This window comes from Homalodisca vitripennis, chromosome 2 (assembly GCF_021130785.1).
Source record: "Homalodisca vitripennis isolate AUS2020 chromosome 2, UT_GWSS_2.1, whole genome shotgun sequence".
Classification (NCBI taxonomy): Eukaryota; Metazoa; Arthropoda; class Insecta; order Hemiptera; family Cicadellidae; genus Homalodisca; species Homalodisca vitripennis.
In genome coordinates, this window is record NC_060208.1 from 84617043 (window position 1) to 84637032 (window position 19990).

The 19990-nt window shown below is 33.3% G+C and overlaps 1 protein-coding gene across 1 annotated transcript in view; it reads left to right on the forward strand.

Moving 5' to 3' along the window:
- The window catches only part of LOC124354287 (poly(A)-specific ribonuclease PARN-like), a 32248-nt gene extending 20528 nt beyond the window's left edge, over window positions 1-11720 (forward strand). Inside the window, 6 exon segments of the mRNA XM_046804627.1 lie at window positions 1694-1769; window positions 2800-2852; window positions 8914-9000; window positions 9441-9669; window positions 10675-10730; window positions 11576-11720. Coding sequence (XP_046660583.1) covers window positions 1694-1769; window positions 2800-2852; window positions 8914-9000; window positions 9441-9669; window positions 10675-10730; window positions 11576-11682 — 608 coding nt within the window. The 3' untranslated portion in view covers window positions 11683-11720.
- Window positions 11721-19990: the final 8270 nt, after the last annotated feature.

The window sequence follows — 19990 nt, forward strand, 5'->3', positions numbered from 1 at the left end:
CTGATTGAACTAAAAGTAAAATGCAACTAACATCATTGAACTTACTTTTGTTTATTGGTATATTATTTAAGCTACTACTAGATTTACAATGATATACATTGACATTCATGATTCAAATGGTAAAAATTAATTTAAATTCAGTAAAAAGATCAGTCTAAACGTACTGTAGAAAGGTGAGCAAAGGCTACATTACTCATCGTTAGATATTTCTGAATTAAATTCGTCTTCACAGTCCATTTCAATTAATATACAGATACAGATTGCACAAGAGTAGTAAACATTCATATATTCCGTTACTTATCATCCGTTCTTAATAAATAATGTATTAAATGTTGTTCCTTTTACAAGCTAACTTTTAGGTGTGTTGACTTTTTATCTTCACTGGGGTTTTCAAAACATTTTGCTTTAAACTTTTTAAAGGCCGCCATTCTTTAAGTTGTTAAAGTAAGTTTTTATTTATTTCAGCAGAAAGTACCATCCTAATAATATATAAAAATTTGCAAAATTACAATGTTGTAACTTTAACCATTTCAATGTTATGAGTTATGTCTTTCAATTTAAAACACTGACAGATACATGCTAAATGAAGTGAAATAGGCTTTAGTTTTAAAGGGACTTTATATATGTATATAACGACATACAGGATGTAAATAAAGTCCTAATACACCTGGATATATTCCAAATGGATTGAGATATTGATGGACAACGTTCATTAAACTAATTAAAATATTTATTTTTATTTTTGGATGATAAAAAAATCTTCTTCTCATTTCAAAGGGGGGTGAAAGGGGGTAACTTTAAATTTTCAAATTGCAACCTCTATCTTGTGACATGCCATTTAAAATGTTTATTCAATAGAGACACAATGCACATGAATAAGACTTATATACAGTGTTTCTAGCTAGTGTTATGGACAAATAACCCCTTACATTGTAATGCCACCTAGACAAAGAAACCTCTTACAAAAACATTGCACACCACAAAAATTAGATACTATGCAATAGGGATAAGCTGTACACCTAAAAGTCTTACTGACATATATGACACATGCATTGTGTTGATATGTGCAGTTGGGATTGTCCTTAAAGATTATTCATTTTTGTGTGTTATTTACCCATTACTATTGTTAGAAACGTTGTAGAGATTTTTTAGTGTCTTTGTGTTTCTTTTAAAATGGCCTTTAAAAAGACATCTCACAAAATGCAATTCGGAAATTTAAAGTTATCCCCTTCTAACGTCCTGTAAAAAGGAGAGGGGAAAATAATTTTATCCTCCAAAAAATCTTTAAAAAGTGTTTTAATAAATTTGTTGAAGATGTACATCGATATCTCAATCCGTTTTGAATATATCCAGGTGTATCAGTACTTTAAAATACACTCTATATAATATAAAAGATGGACAACTCCTTTAATATCACAGCCTTTTTAATTTTACACTACAAGACTTATTTGTTCAAAACCTGGTTGTATTAAGCTGTAATTTACAGATAAATTAGGGAGACAATATTTTAAAAGCTTCATATCATGTATAGCTTACAAAAAGTTTACAATCTTTCTATTCAAAGATATCATAATATAAGCTATAACAATTATATTATACAACCAACATTTGAGTACTTGTTTTAAATGCATACAAATTGATTTCATATTTTAAATACTCTTTTACTGTCTTATCTATATTCAGTGTGTTTCAGCAAAAAGCAAAAAAGTGAAATCAGCCATGAAACTACCTTCAGCCACATCTCCACACCTTGGTTCTGTAATCAATAGGTAAGTAAATTAAAACGTTTTATTAAATGTAGGAATGCCTATCGTTTTTATATGTATTCTAGCAGATAGGAGTTAGTGGAAGTAATTAAAAAAAGAAAATAGTACGTAATATTTTATGTATCACTCACAACTCACCTGATATGACTAAACTGTGGTGTTTAGACCACTTAAGGGATCTCATTTCCTTAATAATATTGCTTAAAGGTTCATATTTATTTACTTACAAAATATGTTTGATGTTTCTGCCAATATATATATATTCACCCGGCAAGTGCGAGATCCGGGTTCGACTCCCGGCGGAGCAAGTACTTTTTGTGATTCAATGTTTATTGAAATTATATATATATATATATATATATATATATATATATATATATATATTTTCTTCCAAATAATCTTAAATTGACACGAACAAGATGACTGTTACAGATGCCTTAAGGCGTTGTAAATAGTTGGTCTCACTCGGTATAGACCAGCAGTTAAGGTGTTAAAATAACTAGAAATGTTCTTAACAGTTTTTTTTTTTTACTCCTGCTATTTTGCCTTTTAATGAGATACTTTAAGTCTAATAGTTTATTATAAAAGAGATATTATCAAAAGCTCCACCTATTTTGAACTTAAATCTCAATGGTAGTAAATGTTATGAAAACAACACTTTTCCAATATAATTTATTTTTTGGTCGAGACCTTAGTAAACCAAAGGTTTTATTGTCAGGCAAGTCTACAAGTAAATATTTACAATTAAAAGTTTTTTCCAACTGCTCCAAGTGTTTTAAATCTCAATATTCTGGTTTCGTTATACCCTTTTTCTGTACTTACATAAAGCATTAAGAGTGGTTTGAGATGTTTATTGGTGGGGTGCCCCAACAGATTGTGGCAGATTCTGGTTAAGCTATCCAACCTGTTTATATCATATCTCTTAGAAATATTACTATGCAGTACTTAATGTTAGTATTATCGTTTTAATAATTGAAGTAGTTTTATAGTTTATTACTTCGATAGTATTGCTAAGTGTTGAAATGTCTAACAGGTTGTATCTAATGAAGGTGATAGATTGCTACATTGACTTGGAGAAAGATGACCGTAAGTTTAATTGTTATTTCTTAATCTCTTTGTTTAAGTTTATGCCATGTTTGATTTACTATACTTATACATTCAAATTGTAACTTCCATTTTTTTCTTGTTAATTTATATGAAGTTTATGGAAAATCCTAAATCTTGTGACAAAACAGTTTTCAATTTTTTGACCTGGATACCTTACAATATATTGTATATAACCAGTTAGAAATGTACAAACATATTTAACCCTCCATCGGGCGCTTAAAATTAGAAACACCATCAGGCGCTCACGGAGGTTTCCTCCAGGTTAGTGAATAATGGATATTATAGTAGTTTAAACTGTTTTTATTTGTTTAAATATTCATACTGATTTAATTACAATGTAATATATTCATTTTTAGAATTTAAATAAAAATTACTCTTTTATGTAATGAATTTTCCAAATAAGAATATTGAAATTTAAAGAAATGTTATTGTATAGTAACAACATGATTTATTTTAAGGAATAATGCAATTAATTGTAAAAATGTTTAACCTTCTGTAATAATATATGGAAATTTACTTAGTTTTTAACTTCTTACAAAAACAACTTACTTCAATTCTTGAGATATTATACAATTGTAATATCAATTATTATTCTAAAATCAAAATTTATTCTTTACTAAACATTTTTTAACACTACACAAAGTTTCAAAACATTTTCCTTCTGGTTCTTATAACGACAATGTTCACTCCATAAACAGTACTGAAATGTTCCCTAGCACACGGGTACTGTACTAACAAGTCTCTCGTCTTCATTCTCCATTTCACAAAATTCAAATAAAATATATTGTAAAACTTAAAAAGAAACCATCACAGGTCAGACATTTAGGCGCACACGGATTATTACTCCATAAAAACTAAACACTATAAGGCGCTCAAGGAGATTTCGTCCAAGGACTACAAACACGACATCGGGCGCTCACGGAGGAATCGTCCAGTCTCGCACGGAAGTAGACCTCATACTGACAGATTTTGACAAAGATAAGCGGGAGGCTATTTTTTCGCTTCCCCGAAAGATGCTCGTGAAGTACACTGCGGGACACGACTGCTAACAACAGAAAAGTAGTACTATTTTTAATAATAAAAAATACACGGAGGAAAACTCCGTTTAGCGCCCGATGGAGGGTTAATGGTTATTATCTGTATTATTATTGGAAGGGTTATTATTGAGAAAATAATAATTTTGGTAACTTTTATAAAGAAATATTGTTATTTGGAAAAATTAAACTATTATGAAATGAAATAGCTTTTTAAGTGGAATAGAACACGGCAATATACAGGGGTGCTGAAAAGTCCCGGGACGGTCTAATAACTTTTGAACTAATTACAATATAAGAACCAAAATTTACATCAAGCTTTTGCTCATATAAAACTATTATTTTATGTATTTCACCATGATATCCTGCTTATGGGGGACGTCCCGCTAGGGGTTGGTGAAAATTCTTAAATAGAAGCATAGGTCGAGTCGTACATCAAATTAAAGCTCTTTTAATTAGAAACATTTTGGCGAAAATCTGACGTAAAACAGTTGACGCATTACAAAATGGCGGACACTCAAAGATTATAAAATACAGCATTTTTCAAATGCAAACATTCTGGTTGTTAGAGAAAACTGAGACACTTAATCTTTTATTTTACTTCTTTTACTTCAAATCACTTACCAAAACAGTTATAACAAATGTTCAAAGTGTTTGCCTTCAGTTTGCTGACAATATCCCAATCGATTGTAGAACGCTGGTATCGCATTGTTTAAAGTTTGGACAGGAACACCCTGAGCTTCTCTTACAATACGGTTTCTCAACTCATCCAAATTTTGAGGTTTTGTTTTTAAACACTTTTTCTTTGAGGTAGCCCCAAAAGAAGTAGTCTAAAGGGGACAAATCTGGAGAACGTGCAGGCCATTCTATTGTTCCCCTTCTACCAATCCACTTATGTGGAAAGACATTGTCTAAAAAATGTCTTACATGTACGCCATAATGTGGAGGGGCTCCATCTTGCTGAAACCAGATATTTTCATTAAACAGATGCCTTACCTCATCACATGATCTAATACGGTCACCAACCCGCGCATCATTAATAAAGTTATTCTTTCTCTCTCGGAAAGCGCCATAGCAAAATAAACTAGCACTACTGCAACTACTTGCAAAATTAGGGCTTGAAGACTTCTAAGTGACTGAGTTGATAAAACAACTGTATCTGTCAGCTGGCAATTTCATTGTTGTCCTTTTGGTCTTGTTTGCTCCAGCTGATTACCTTTCAGATAAGGAAGGTAATAACCTTACCTGCTGATAAGGAATTTCCAGATAAACAATGCGATATCAGCGTTTCTACAATCGATTGGGATATTGTCAGCAAACTGAAGGCAAACACTTTGAACATTTGTTATAACTGTTTTGGTAAGTGATTTGAAGTAAAAGAAGTAAAATAAAAGATTAAGTGTCTCAGTTTTCTCTAACAACCAGAATGTTTGCATTTGAAAAATGCTGTATTTTATAATCTTTGAGTGTCCGCCATTTTGTAATGCGTCAACTGTTTTACGTCAGATTTTCGCCAAAATGTTTCTAATTAAAAGAGCTTTAATTTGATGTACGACTCGACCTATGCTTCTATTTAAGAATTTTCACCAACCCCTAGCGGGACGTCCCCCATAAGCAGGATATCATGGTGAAATACATAAAATAATAGTTTTATATGAGCAAAAGCTTGATGTAAATTTTGGTTCTTATATTGTAATTAGTTCAAAAGTTATTAGACCGTCCCGGGACTTTTCAGCACCCCTGTATAATAATAAGATATAAGAATACTAAATAACAAATAAATTAAGGACTAGTTACTTATAGTGAAAATTTAATAAAAGTGAGTTATAGTCTTTCAAACTATGGTTCTGTGGTTAAATAACATTTATTACCTTTGTAATTTTTTAATATGTTTGTAAATATACAATAGCAATATTGAAAAAGCACTAATATTAGAACTTTAATATACTTCCAATATGGGAAGTTTAATTTTAACCTAACAAAAGTTTTTTAAGGTAAATATACTTATTTGTATTTGAACTAGTATACAGCTTAGTAAGTTAGTAAAGTATGTAAGTATATAATCAGAATGGTTAAGGAGGATATATTTTAGTCTTTAAGGATATAATTTCACACACTATACTTTCTATCTTATATATTCACATTCCAGTTTTAGGAGCAAAATTAACCAACACAGTTTTACAACACAAGTTAAGTCCGTCGCACAACAATACCAGTGGTTAATTGTAGGGCTAACTCTAGCTAACTTATTGGTAAAGTTTTAATAGTTTTTAAGTGAAATCTTTATTTCTAAAATGAAACACTCAAGGATATGAGACAAGTGTTTATTCACAACACAGTTTTAAACTTTATGCCTGTGTTAAAAGTGAAGCCTTTGTTCCACGGCCAACAGCTAAATAGTGTTCTCTCTTAACCTTCCAGTGGTTCGTTCACATTAAGTCACTATTTATCATGTTAATGATGTTTATTGTCTTTAATCATTGTTGTAAGAAGCCAGCCAGTAGCAGTTAGAGTAAGTTAGTACTGGTAGAAACTGTGTATCTCACTTTTCATCGAGCAACCGAGTTGTACTGAATAACCTAAATGGTAACAAAGTATCACTCTCATGCGCCAGCGGCATTTGAAAAAAGTGACATAGCTCTTTTGTAGTATGTAAAAGTAGAGTGAAATGCACAATTTTTTAATATTCTACCTAATAATTAAATTTTGATCTGCGTGGTGCATTAAATAATTTCTAAGATCATTTTTGAATCATATGTAATGTTTTTAGATATGGTATATTGTAAATAAAACTATCTATTATAGTACACATTTTCTTTTTTTAACTGTGCATTCATCAATTTTTAAACATAATTCTGCAAATCTTACAAAATTGCTGAACCATGAGCAATTGTATAGTGGACTACTGGAGGGTTAATATTATCAGACTAATGTTGAATATAATAGTTCAGGGTATACTTGATTGATAAACAAAAATAGGGATCATGAGTTTAAAGCTTTAGATACTTTGGAGTTAATAACAAAACACAGAATAATTTCACCAAGAATCAGTGGCGTAGCTACCTTGGGTGGCATGCGGTGGGGAAGTTGGTGGTGTCACCCCATTGAAATTAAAAGCAATAAATTTTATATGATGAAGGTCATTTATTATTTATAATATTGAAGAAATATCAAAACAATAATAACTAAGACAGAAAAGGAATTGTTATACAATTAAAGTTTCTTCTTTCTAGCTTTTACAGCTGCAAACTCAGCAATAACTTCATCAAAATTTATATTTTGTATTGCCTCATGTTTGATGGCTAATATACCAAGATTGCTAAGCCGCGATTGGGTAAATGTTGCCCACATATAATTTTTTAATAATTTTAATTTACTGAAATTCCTCTCACATGAAGCTACGGATACGCAAACCGTCATAAACAAATTCAGTGCAATCTTAAGATTTGGAAGAGATCCTGTAAAATCCCATTCTACCATAAACTTTAAAAAATCTAAAGACACCCAATCTTCTATCAGTATAGAATAATAAACGTTTAACAGTTCACAGCAACCAAACACAACACTCTTCACGAAACAAATGAGAAATATTGCAACCGAAACGTCAAAGATCGCGAGTATGGGACGGGGAATCTCCCACGACAGCATCAGGCTCTTTTGCAGGAGTCCCCAAACTATACATAGAGCTGAGCTAGTGCTAGTGGAGAGATCTCCAAAAAAGAAATTTTTTGTACCAGCAATTTTTGTTGTATGTACATTGTTCTTAAAGTTGAGAGACCGGGTGGGTGTCACCCCAATAAAAGTGACACCCGGTGCAGCCCGCCCCCGCCGCCCCCCCTTTGCTACACCATTGTCAAGAATTGTAGTATGTGACCAAGGAAATGAGACCAGAAGAAAATCAGAGATATAAATTGACACAAAAATAATTGATTTGAAAAGAGACTTCTTGTTAGATCTTTTTGTTTGGCCTTAACCCTTTAAGGAGTATGGACGTCATATGACGTCTTCTTTTGATAGGCTAAAATGAGTAATGGATGAAATCTAAAAAAATAACCAAAAGGAGTAAAAAATTATTATCTTTTAAATCTCTTAAAAAATTTGTATTTACATTTGGAAGCTTATTAAAAAAGGACTATGTGTTCCACAAGTTAATATTTCAGTACTTTTTCAAAATAAAATGTCTTATTTCCCCACTACGGCAGACTCAATCAATGGTGTCTGCCATTTGGACAACAGTAACAAACTAGATGATTGTTCAACAAATATGTCACTCTCACAAGATAAAATACAGCCACAATATGCAGTATACAAAGAATGGCTAGAATAATGTGGCGGCATATTTTGACAGCAAAGCGATGCGCGCACAACATGACCTTAAATCAGTGGCTACTGAGATCTGGTGGTAAAATCACATTACAAGTGAATGTGAGCACAAACATGGAAGTTAAGTATGTTGCCGATAGGTGGAACCACTTTACAGACAAATATACTTAAAGGCAATCAGTAATAGCAATGCATTTACGATAATACAAAAATAAACAGGCTAAACGTCATCTGACGTCCGTACTCTTTTGGACCACTATAAGAATATACGTCATATGACGTCCGTACTCATTATGTAAAGTTTACACGTACTCCTTAAAGGGTTAATAAAAATGACTCTTTTAAAATTTCTAGATATTGAGCTTTTTTGGTTCAAAACCACTGTCTATAATCATTTTATTGACTGGTGAGGTAAAGTAAACTATACTAATCCATATTTGTTTACAGTTGAGATACGTAATTGCTTTTCTGCATCAAATTTGATAGTGCAATTATTTTTCTTATTCTCATTATATTTACAAAGCAAAAAAGTTTTTGGTAAAAATTTGTTTTAACATAAATTTGTTCAATAGAGCTAATTTATTTATGTTTTTAAGTCAGGATACTCTTTTTGTCTCTAAGAAATACACCACTCACATAAAAAATGAATTTGTAAAATAACTATTATTTTATGTGTGTTTTAGCTGAACAAAACAGAGATGCAGTCTTCCACGTGACATTCCCAGAAGAGTGGAAACTGTCGGATTTAACAAGCATGTTTAGTCCTTACGGTAACTACACCTGCATTTCGTATTATTTCTCACTTTCTGACACCATTGTCTTATATTATGACTAATAACATGTTCTTTCGATTAAACACTGCATTCAAAGATCCTTATATGATATTTCTCTCCTTGAACCAATGGCAGGAGATAAATAAGAATCCTATGATGTAAAAATGGTCTGTTCATAAATTTTGTGCTTATGTCAGATTTACACTTGTGATCAACTTTACTTTGGTGCTTTTTTTCAGTTTAACTTAACAGAACTACTTTTTTACATTTTGTAATTTAATTTTAAAAATTTATTTAAATTTAGAGTCAAATATTTTCAAAATTTAAATTTCTAGCACAATACTTGTGTCATTGCCCAACCTATTAATAAGCACTATTAAAAATACCAGAGGTAATAGAAAAAAACATTGTTTACTAAAGCTTTTGGCTCTTGAAAGGTGGCGTGTATGTCTCATGGATTGACAGCCGGACAGCATACTGTGGTTTACATGACAAGGCGCAGGCAGTCAATGTGATGAAGCAGCTGGTACCGTCTGTGCCGGCCGGCGTCACCGTGGCCACCTACTACGCTGTCCACAACCTTGGCACTGCCTCACCAGTCAAACGGAGGAGTGGGGGGGAGGAGAATGGAAACAGGCCGAAACGGAAGCATAGTCTCAGCCAGGAGTAAGTTACTTTGTTCTTTTCATTTGCTCACAATTTTATTGTAATTTACAAATTAAATGAGTTTACCATAAATCCCAAACTACAGTGAATAATTCTTTATCACTGAGTTTGATTCAATTGAGGAATGTAAAATAAAACTTATTCATATAGTATCAGAGTGTTATCATTTCATTTCAAAATGATTCAGCTAGGATAAATTATTTTAACCATCAACCTTCAGAAGTAAAGGGGCCCACAATATAATTTCCTTGAATTGATTTACAACCAAAACATAAAAATGTCCAGCTACTCTCTACTCTCATCTGAAGAGATGGGTTACCAAATCCTAAAAGTCATCCAATCTGAACATAGATAATTTCTTTGCCTACATCCTTCTTCCCTTGCACACTTATTGAAGAATTGGAAACATGAACTGTATAAATTGTCTAGATATAATATTTTTTGCCTATATTTTATAGCTTGTAAAATAGACCTCTTTGGTTCTGCAATTTGGCAACATTGGATATTTCAAACTGAATCTCTCGGAGTGTAACAAAGTGGGCATGACATAGCCACTTTTGATTGTTGTTTTCATTGTCTGTTTTCAAAGGTTTTTAATGACTGAATCCTTGAAGTAACTCCTGTAAGAAAATCGGGTATTGCTACAAAATTCGGAATCATACAACTTATAAAAATACAAAACAAAAGTAGAATAGATATTATAGATAAAATTTGTTGTGTAAATAATTAAATTCTCTCCAATAATACAACATATAAATTAATTTTTATACTAAAAATATTTCTTGCTTTCAAAGATTTACAAAAAATCTATTTAGTTAAATTTTTGCTTGTAATTCCTGGGTAATAGGCTGAATGTTATTAAACATTTTTTACATTGATCTTACCCATAACCAGGATAGCAACAATAAAATCGTTCAATAAGGAAATTGTAGTCTTGTACAATCATAATGACAATTTACCTTGTGGTGTTTGATGAATTTGTTACATTTTATATTTTTATTGCAGGAGTTCACTTAAGAGGCCCAGTGTAGATCCCATTCCAGAAGAATCTGAAGATTCAGGTAATATTTTTATGATTTGTTTAAGAATTTATAGTTTTTTCATTATGCTTTTTTAACCTGTTGACGAGTGCTGCAAAACATAACCAAATGAGTGCGCACGGCATTTGCCGTTTGGTCCCATATGAGGGAGCACAGCATTTTCCGTTGCAGACTAATGACTGTCAGTTTGTTCTCACTGACTTACTGTGACGTCTAGCGGAGATTTTTGGAACTTTTTTAGTTGTTCCTAATAGTGTCGCTGTATTGTGTTGCTAGTCCTGTATCGTGGTGGCACCTGGTGATAACTTAAAACTATTTCACGGAGGCGGGACAAAAGACCCGCTACGCCTCCAAGGTCACCATTTTATAAGGCCACTCCCCCAGAATGACACAAAGAAGCGTAAACTACTCAGGCAGTGCTATGTGTGCAAACACACCACTCGAACTGGACAAAGAAGAAAAGAAACCAGCTATGAATGTTCAACATGTGAGGTTGCCCTTTGTATATATCCTTGTTTTGAGCAGTATCACACATAGCAAAGTTTTAAAACGAGATTATTGCTTTTAACAATCTACAATGTATTTTTATATACATTTAGACTATATTAAACAAGTTTATTAACATTTAAAAGTTTTTTTTAATTTTACTCCCTAAAAGTCTGTCACTCGTCAATGAGGCACTCAGTATGGACCGTCATAGCGGCACGGCAAATGCCGTGCGCACTCGTCAACAGCTTAAATATTAGTTGAAAATGTTATACCAATACTTTGATTTAATAATAGGTTTTTGAACTTTTGGAACCAGCTTTAGTCATTGTTTATATTTATTATTCCTGGAAACAATTTAAGTGTTACCATTATTTCAGAAAAAGATACACAGACAAAAGAACACCCTCGAAAGAAGAGGAAAGTATCAAAATCTCCTACTGACGACACAAGACATAAATTATTTGAAGAGAACTTAGACTGGTAGTATTGTTACTAGCTTAATAAAGAAAAATATGTTTGTAAGTGTGTTATTTATTTAACTGAGAGAAATATAGTAACCCCTTTAAACAATCTTTAATGTGAAGTTACCACCTGGGAGCAGAAGAGGCTTGTCTTAAGAGTGTACTATACACATTTCTTTATTTATGTTGAAAGTATTAAAAAAGTACATCCTTTATTACTTAATATTTAGATAGAGAGTAATAGGTAAATGTTACTTTCATTTGATAACATATTGTACTGTGATAGTACAACCACATGTTTAATTAATTTAACCACTTTTTAATGTTTTTTATTTACATTTTATACTCTTGAAGGAATAGAGTAATCTTAATAGTAAAAAACACTACTTATTACAACCTATATTGTAACCGCTGTTGAGCACAGAGTAAGAGACTGTCCAGAAAGAAAATTAAAAGTTTTATAAAAATATTCTTGTAACTCTACTGAACTCTACTAATATTCTAATAGTACGCAGTGCTTTGTTAGTACTATAATCCAAATATAAATGAAAATTACTAGCCTATAAATTTAAATATTGTCATAAAACCCATCTTAGTTGTCTTTTAACAGAAGTAGGCTTCTCTGATCTTTGAAATATATATCTTCTTGACGGGAAACGAGCAACTATGGAAAAAAAATACTAAGAATGGAGTATTTTACAATGGACATAGATAAACACTTATGACGTATTTTCTCGATTGTGTTAACAAGGCTAACTTTCAACATCGGCATCAGAAATATAATCCACTCATACCAAAAGTGCTCATACAGGTGCAAAACCTACAAAATTGCGTATGAAGTTGCAGGTAATTGCTGTTTATCAATCAAATTTAAACACATTGTCTGCTCAAATGGATTTCGTCTATTACATGAGTGATGGTTATCTATCTTTATATGCAGTACAATAACAGCAATTAAGGTTCTCACAAAGTTTTAAATAGTATTTGTAATTACAAATAAACAAGTAAAGTAAACAAATATTTTACTACAAAAAAATACAATAGGTAATATTTCTGAAATAGTGAAAATTCCTGTAGATCACCATATAAAGTACAGTATCAGAAGCTACAAAATTATTCAATATCAAGAAAGTAAAGTTATAAAGCAAAAAATACAGTTATTTATAAGGATTTCCGTTAGTTTAATACAAATCATTTAAACTTTTAGCAACCACTTTAAATTTAAAATTACAAACCTTGTAAATAGTCTAGAAGAGCAGCAGGTTTTAACTTGAAATATTGTCATTACCTGTAAACTAGATCAGAACTGGAGCATTTAACAGCCTCATAGTTAATAAATGACATAAACCTCAAAATTGTTATACTAGATATGGCTCTGTCGGATAGCTACACACTCACATGGCCCACAATATTTTATAGATACGGCCCTGGCTATTAAATACTACTCCGAGTGGCTTTCTCAAATTTTTATGCTGTATAAAATAATAAGCATGACATGTACTCGTGTCATGCTTATTTGAAAAACTCTTCATGGCCGAGTAGCGTACAACATTTTTTTGTTGGAGAAATGATGATGCACCAAATTCGCTGGTGTGTATGACTCGCACCCACTAAAACTCTACCATGCCAGGCATCACTCTCTCTCGGAACTACTTTCTGCATTACTACTTCAAGAGGGTGCCCACTTAAGCCAACAGAGGGCTCCTACAGTATCAGGCTATCGGTTGGGCAACACCCTGGCTGTATTACCTTTCTTCTAATTTCTTGGTTTCCAGCACCCTCTCTACATAAGAAGAAGACCATGTAGTTGGCATCCTCGTGCTCCACATCTCTGCTAGGACATTTTGAGCTTTCAAACTTGCCTATCTTAAGAAAGTGCGCTCGAATGTTGCCATGATCAGTGAGGTAGAAACTGGGTGAGGTAAAAATTTACCTCCCCATGTTGTCACTCTACCCACTCTCTCAGGTCCTTAATCAGTCTGGATGTCCATAGTCCTCTGCTCTTGAGTAGCTATCTTTTCTGCCAAAACCTCATGGTTTCTCGAGCCTCTGTGTAAGTTACCACACCGTTCCCTTTGTATACCCGCTTGATCTTCGTAGTGATGAACGCGGCATATTGTCCGCGTATCTCACAAGGAAACTCCCTTCTGCCATTTCTACTCGGAGGATCCCGTCGTAGGCGATCTTTTACAGGTTCGGTCCTAGGATCGGGCCCTGCACAGCTCCCGTGTGATCTCGTCAGCATTCATATAAGACAACCGCCGCCAATCCCTGAGATCGCTTAGCATATCAGCACACTTGGATGAGTTGAATGCGTTTCGCACCTCCAGTGTGGCCAGTACGACCAACCGGCGCGTGCGATAGTTCCTACGCGTCTAAAGCCTACGCTACCACCCCGTTTCTGGAACGGTCTGCCCGGAAACCGTACTGACGGTCAGGAAGGCCGTCGCCTGTTTCGATCGCTTGTATGCCGATGGGGTTTCAAGACCTCCTTTACTTATTAAGGCATCCACTGCCGGCTGACTGGGCAAGGATATTAGCGGCTTGGAATTGGCTTGATAGCGCATTGCAATCATCAAGAAAGAAAATCACTTTAACCAAAGAGACGGTATTAGATTATTAGAAGAGTAGTTACTATGTGCTAAAGAAGTCGCATTGATTGCTGATTGGTTGAGTTCTAATAATCTGTATATCGGATTGTGATAGGTAATTCCAAAAATTTACATCCCTTCCGGTTAGCTTGCTTGATCACACCCTTTTGTTTTGAGAAAATGTACATACGCCCTATGTGGTAGACCCAACAGCACAATTTTTTTTGGTTTTTTCGAACCCTGTTGTTTATATTCTCCTATTTCCTTGGTCTTTAGCTTATGGATTTTTCTCATTAGTATCGTATCCACATCACTGAAACAGACTCGTCGCGTTCAATGATTCTCTCGGCACTCGAATTACAATTTGTGTCTATGTGGTTTCATTATTTTCTATGCCCTTTATACATAGCTTCATACTCTTCGACTTCATGACACAGGTCTCCTGAACTTAAAATGGACACTACTGAAATCTCGGACCCAATAAAATACCTTGAAGTGATGTTCGATAACAATTACAAGCCCATACTACATATCTTCCTGATTATAGTTAAAAATCTAGGTTTCGGTAAACATCCGCTAAAAACGTACATTTAAAATTCTCCAGGGGCTGCTTCTGGTTCTTGTCTTCTTTCTTCCTGTTATTTGCCTTCTTTTACACTTGCTTCTTTTATCACATCCTGTTATGCAAGGCTTTTTCATGATATATCTTATCGATTTTCCAAAGGCCTATTCATGTTTGGTTTTGCCCACTATTATTAAAAATATAGGATATTTTAGGAGACTACCGTAATCTAAAAATACCGTTTTGGGTATTTTTGACCAAGTGATGGTTCAAGATCTCATTCAGACATTTGGCTACGAGGTCATCTGAAGAGATATCTCTGAAAATTGGCTTTAAATACAGCATCACTTCCTTTGAATACGACATATCGTAATGCATAGTATATGAATCATTGTAGTAATAAAAGTTAACGTTGTCGACACCATATCACATAAAGCACTGTACGAGTTGACCTAAGATACATTGTGTCTTTCAAACGTTATTTAAAAAATTTTTTAAAGTAATGACTTAATTTGATCATTTGGACAACCTTCTCTCTTTATTATAGTTTGAATGTGACTCCGAGTATGCTATCTTTCAACAACCATCATTTATCAATTGTTAGAATGTTAGAACTCTGTTTAAAAAGGAAAGAGTGCCCATGATGCTTTTGTTGTATTTCAGAGCAATGCGTGTGTAGCCACGTAATAGATAGAAAAAAATAGATATATTTATCCATATAAACCATAAAAGAATGTATATAGAGGTATTGAAATTTTCAGCCAGAACCTTCAATTCTCATAATTACGGAATGGTTTGAAATAAGAAGTGCATTTAAAAGGATATCATATCAATGGCAAATATCCGAAAGCCTGTTATCCTTTCAAGTTATCCATCCTCAATGATAAACTTCAAACGAAGAAGTGATTTCTTTGATAATATTAAACGTAAATATAATGAATGCTGCCTCTTTCCCCTTTTAAAACATCTTCATATAGTATTTTAAAAAACTCCGTATTGAGGTGAAGCTTAATTTAATTTTGAAATATTTTGTTTCAATTGATTTGATATAGTAGATTTTCACACTGAAGGAATTAGTAGAGTTATGAACAAATAAAACGCCGTCGAATTTGTACATGCAGTTTTTTACAGGTGTGATTCGCGTTTGCGGCCTAACAATTTCAGGAGCACTGAAAAGTCGGCTTCATCAGAAGCAGGATAACAGGAATAAGTCACCAGCACATTTTTTACTTATACTGTATTTGAATGCTTAACGTGTTGGAGAAATTTAAGGTGTAGTCCAAACAATAGAAAGCTTATATAATACTTAATACAAAACAATTAGGAAGTCCATGAAGGGTGTTAATGCATTCTCTCCATAAAAGATAGAGAGACTGCGTCCTGCCTGATTCCTTCCTAAGCCATGTAGTCTGTATTCAAGCCGATGTGGTTAACTTTTATTCCACAATATACATGTTGTAAAAATCGGGAATTGTTTTTCTATTGGTTAGTGTGGCACGGTCTGGATTCTATTTAACAATGTTAGAAGACTTTGATTTTTAAAAGGATTTGTAAAGAATGCGTTTTGCGATGCACTCTCTATAAGAGCCAATATTTTTTTATTTTAGACTCTTGGGGCCAAATAGTATCTGTCCAGTGGTGTGATTAACATGGTTTTGTAGAAAATTCTATAGTTATTTTGCCAATATATGTATGTATATATATATATATATATATATATATATATATATATATATATAATATTCTTCTTTTGTGTTTAATTTCTCTCCTTTCACAAAAGAAGAATTACATATCTATCTAATTAGATAGATAGGGAGGGAGAGAGAAACCTTGGTATCTTCTCACAAAGTTCTTCTATTACCTCTTCACACCAAATTGGGATTGATGAAAAAATATGTAAAATCGCTTCTAAAAGATGGTGAATGCTTCAAATACTTTTTCACAAATACTTGTAAATCTATTTACATTCAAACACATAATGTATGAAGATAGCCTTGCTATCGAAAGGCCTCACAAAAATAAAAGTTTTAAATATTGGTTTAAGTGTTTGAGTGTAAATAAGTTACAAAAACGTTGTTGAAATAATGCTGAAAGCTTTCAAAGCTTTGGGTTACCTGATGAGTTTAAAAATGTATTTCCTCCACTGAAATCTTACTAACTTTTCTGGAATTTGGGAGCTATGAGTGAAGAGCAAGAACGATTCCACCAGGACATAAAAGATATGGGGGAAAAATCAGTGAATGTGGAGAAGCGTTACAAGAGGAAATGTACCAATAGAAGACTGCATTACGAATTCAGCACACTCAAAAAATAATAATCAGCTTAAATAACTAAAACATCTTCTGAAAAAATATAATTTTATGCCTTTGAATTGCAGTGGCCTATCAAGAATTCAAATGAAAATTGTAATATCAACACGAATGCATTAAATAATTAACGAATATGTATCTTGCAATTCAATCTTGATAATATCACATGCTTGTTCATCGGCTGAGAAATGTATTTTTCAAATCCAGTATTACCTAGCTGACAGATCTACAATTGGGTGTACACAAAAATAGTAACGCTGTATCATTACAACGTTATTAACAATAGATCAGAAAGAACAAAGTAATTTCCTTAAATAAACAATATTCCTTACACATGTTTTGAAATTCCAGCTCTTGTAAGGGCGTGTTACGACGTCAGCTATGTATTACCGTATATGTGAGTCTTTAATAATTATTCAACTCACATAATAATCATTTTCCTCAGATGTATTCATACGGTTGTTATCAACATGATGATGGCTTTACTCTCCATCTTCATAAAGAAACAAATAATATTTCACAGTAATGTTGAATTATCACTCTAATCGTTTCATAACTTTACTCAGCTTTCAAGACCTTTTAATTTAGTTTGAACTAGCGGTTTTTCCTTCTTACCTGTTCTTTATACTTCATAGTTGTAGCAAAATGTCCCATTTGGTTTTCATTACCACAGAGTATCTGCTTTTTCTGGAAAGATATTTTTTTTTTGTCTATCAGTCATTTTTCAGGTTGTCCCCTGCTGTGGTTCAGGTCCTACCTTTCAAATCGTTACCAGAGTGTTCAAGTTACCAACTCCTTTGGTACGGCACAGTCAGATTTCGTTGAGGTCTCCATGGATGTCCCTCAAGGTTCTATCCTGGGACCTCTTCTCTTTGCCTTGTATGTAAACGACTTAAGTTCTGGTGTCCCTGAAACTCCCGTCACTCAATATGCTGATGACACCACGGTCATTGTTCGAGCAGACTCTTCAATAGCGTTAAATCTTCAATTAAACGCTACAATCGAAAAAATGAACTCTTGGTTCATTCGCAACAATTTATTCCTCAATGTTGACAAAACATCCATTCTTCATTTTCGATCTCAGACAGTTTCTAAGGGTTTTGTTGCTTTAGACGAGGTTGACATCATTGAGGTTGATTCAGTATGTTTCTTGGGCGTTCATCTGGATGATGGTTTTTCTTGGCGTCAGCATGTAGAGGCCCTTTGCTCTAAGCTCAACTCTGAATTGTTTTCCTTAAGGTGTCTTTCCAATTTCCTGAAAAGTAGTGCACTGAAAATGGTATATGATGGTTAATTTTCCTCTGTCATTTCATATGGCATAATGTCATGGGGAACTGCTTCATCTTCTCTGTTACAAAGAGTATTCAAATTGCAAAAGAGGGCTATTCGTTTAGTGTTTGGGTTGAGGGGCCTGGAGAGCTGTAGGCAAGTGTTTAACCAAGAACGTATACTAACCCTCCCCTCCATTTTTATTTATTCCGTTTCAATTTACACTTTTAAACACATTACCGATTTTCCTACCCACAATCATATATATCCCACCAGAAATAAAAATAGTTTAACAGTACCCCATCATAGTAATAATATGTTCCGCAAACCAATAGAATATTTAGGACCTACAATTTATAATAGATTGCCAGATTATTTTAAAAGCCAGCACTTCACCTGCATCTTTCAAAAACAAGCTAAAATACTTTCTTGTAAAAAACTGTTTTTACTCACTCTCTGAATGTTTGTGCCCCACCCAACCTTACAAGTAAAAATATCAGTAGTACTGTTTTTCAATATATTTCTTAATTTGTAGTTTTACCAGATGTAACAATAACTTTAACAAGAATATTTTTAGTATTTAGTTATTTATACATAGCCTATTGACCATTCTCGATACTTGTTAATGTCAATGAGAAATAAATGATTTTGATTTGATTTGATTTTGTCCTTAACCCTTTATCTTCACGAGATCTGGTTCTCAATTACGCCGAAGCACCAAGTGCAATTTCGTGTGGAGATTTCCAAGCGACGAGTATTTTCTATGTTTTAGCGGATTTGGATATATTATTAAACAACTTAACTAGAAGTATATTTTTGGAGCAAAATATTATATACAAGATTTATTTATATTTTCAATGGAAATTTAGAACGGATCGGTATAATTTGATAAATCCTTTATTTACCCAATTAGACATAATTTATATACATCAAACAACACTTGGTAAACAAAAAAAACCTCCCTATTTCACTTACGATGAGACGTGCGTTGATTTTACGAATTAGGTTATATTCATAAACTGCAGCACCAACCGGACAGCAATCTGCTACTTGTTTCAAACATAATAGAGCCAATAACAAAATAAATAGAATAATATATATACCAGCTGTCATCATGAAAGCAAAACATGTAATACCTTGAAAACGAGGTAACTCTGGCGTGAAAGTTGTTCTCATAACTAGTATTACACTATGTACAGTGTCTGAAGCGTGGCGGTTGTGATCATAACTAGTATTACACGATATACAGTGTCTGAAGCTTGGCGGTTGTTCTCATAACTAGTATTACACGATACACAGTGTCTGAAGCGTGGCGGTTGTTCTCATAACTAGTATTACACGATATACAGTGTCTGAAGCGTGGCGGTTGTGATCATAACTAGTATTACACGATATACAGTGTCTGAAGCGTGGCGGTTGTGCTCATAACTAGTATTACACGATGTACAGTGTCTGAAGCGTGACGGTTGTTCTCATAACTAGTATTACACGATATACAGTGTCTGAAGCGTGGCGGTTGTTCTCATAACTAGTATTACACGATATACAGTGTCTGAAGCTTGGCGGTTGTTCTCATAACTAGTATTACACGATACACAGT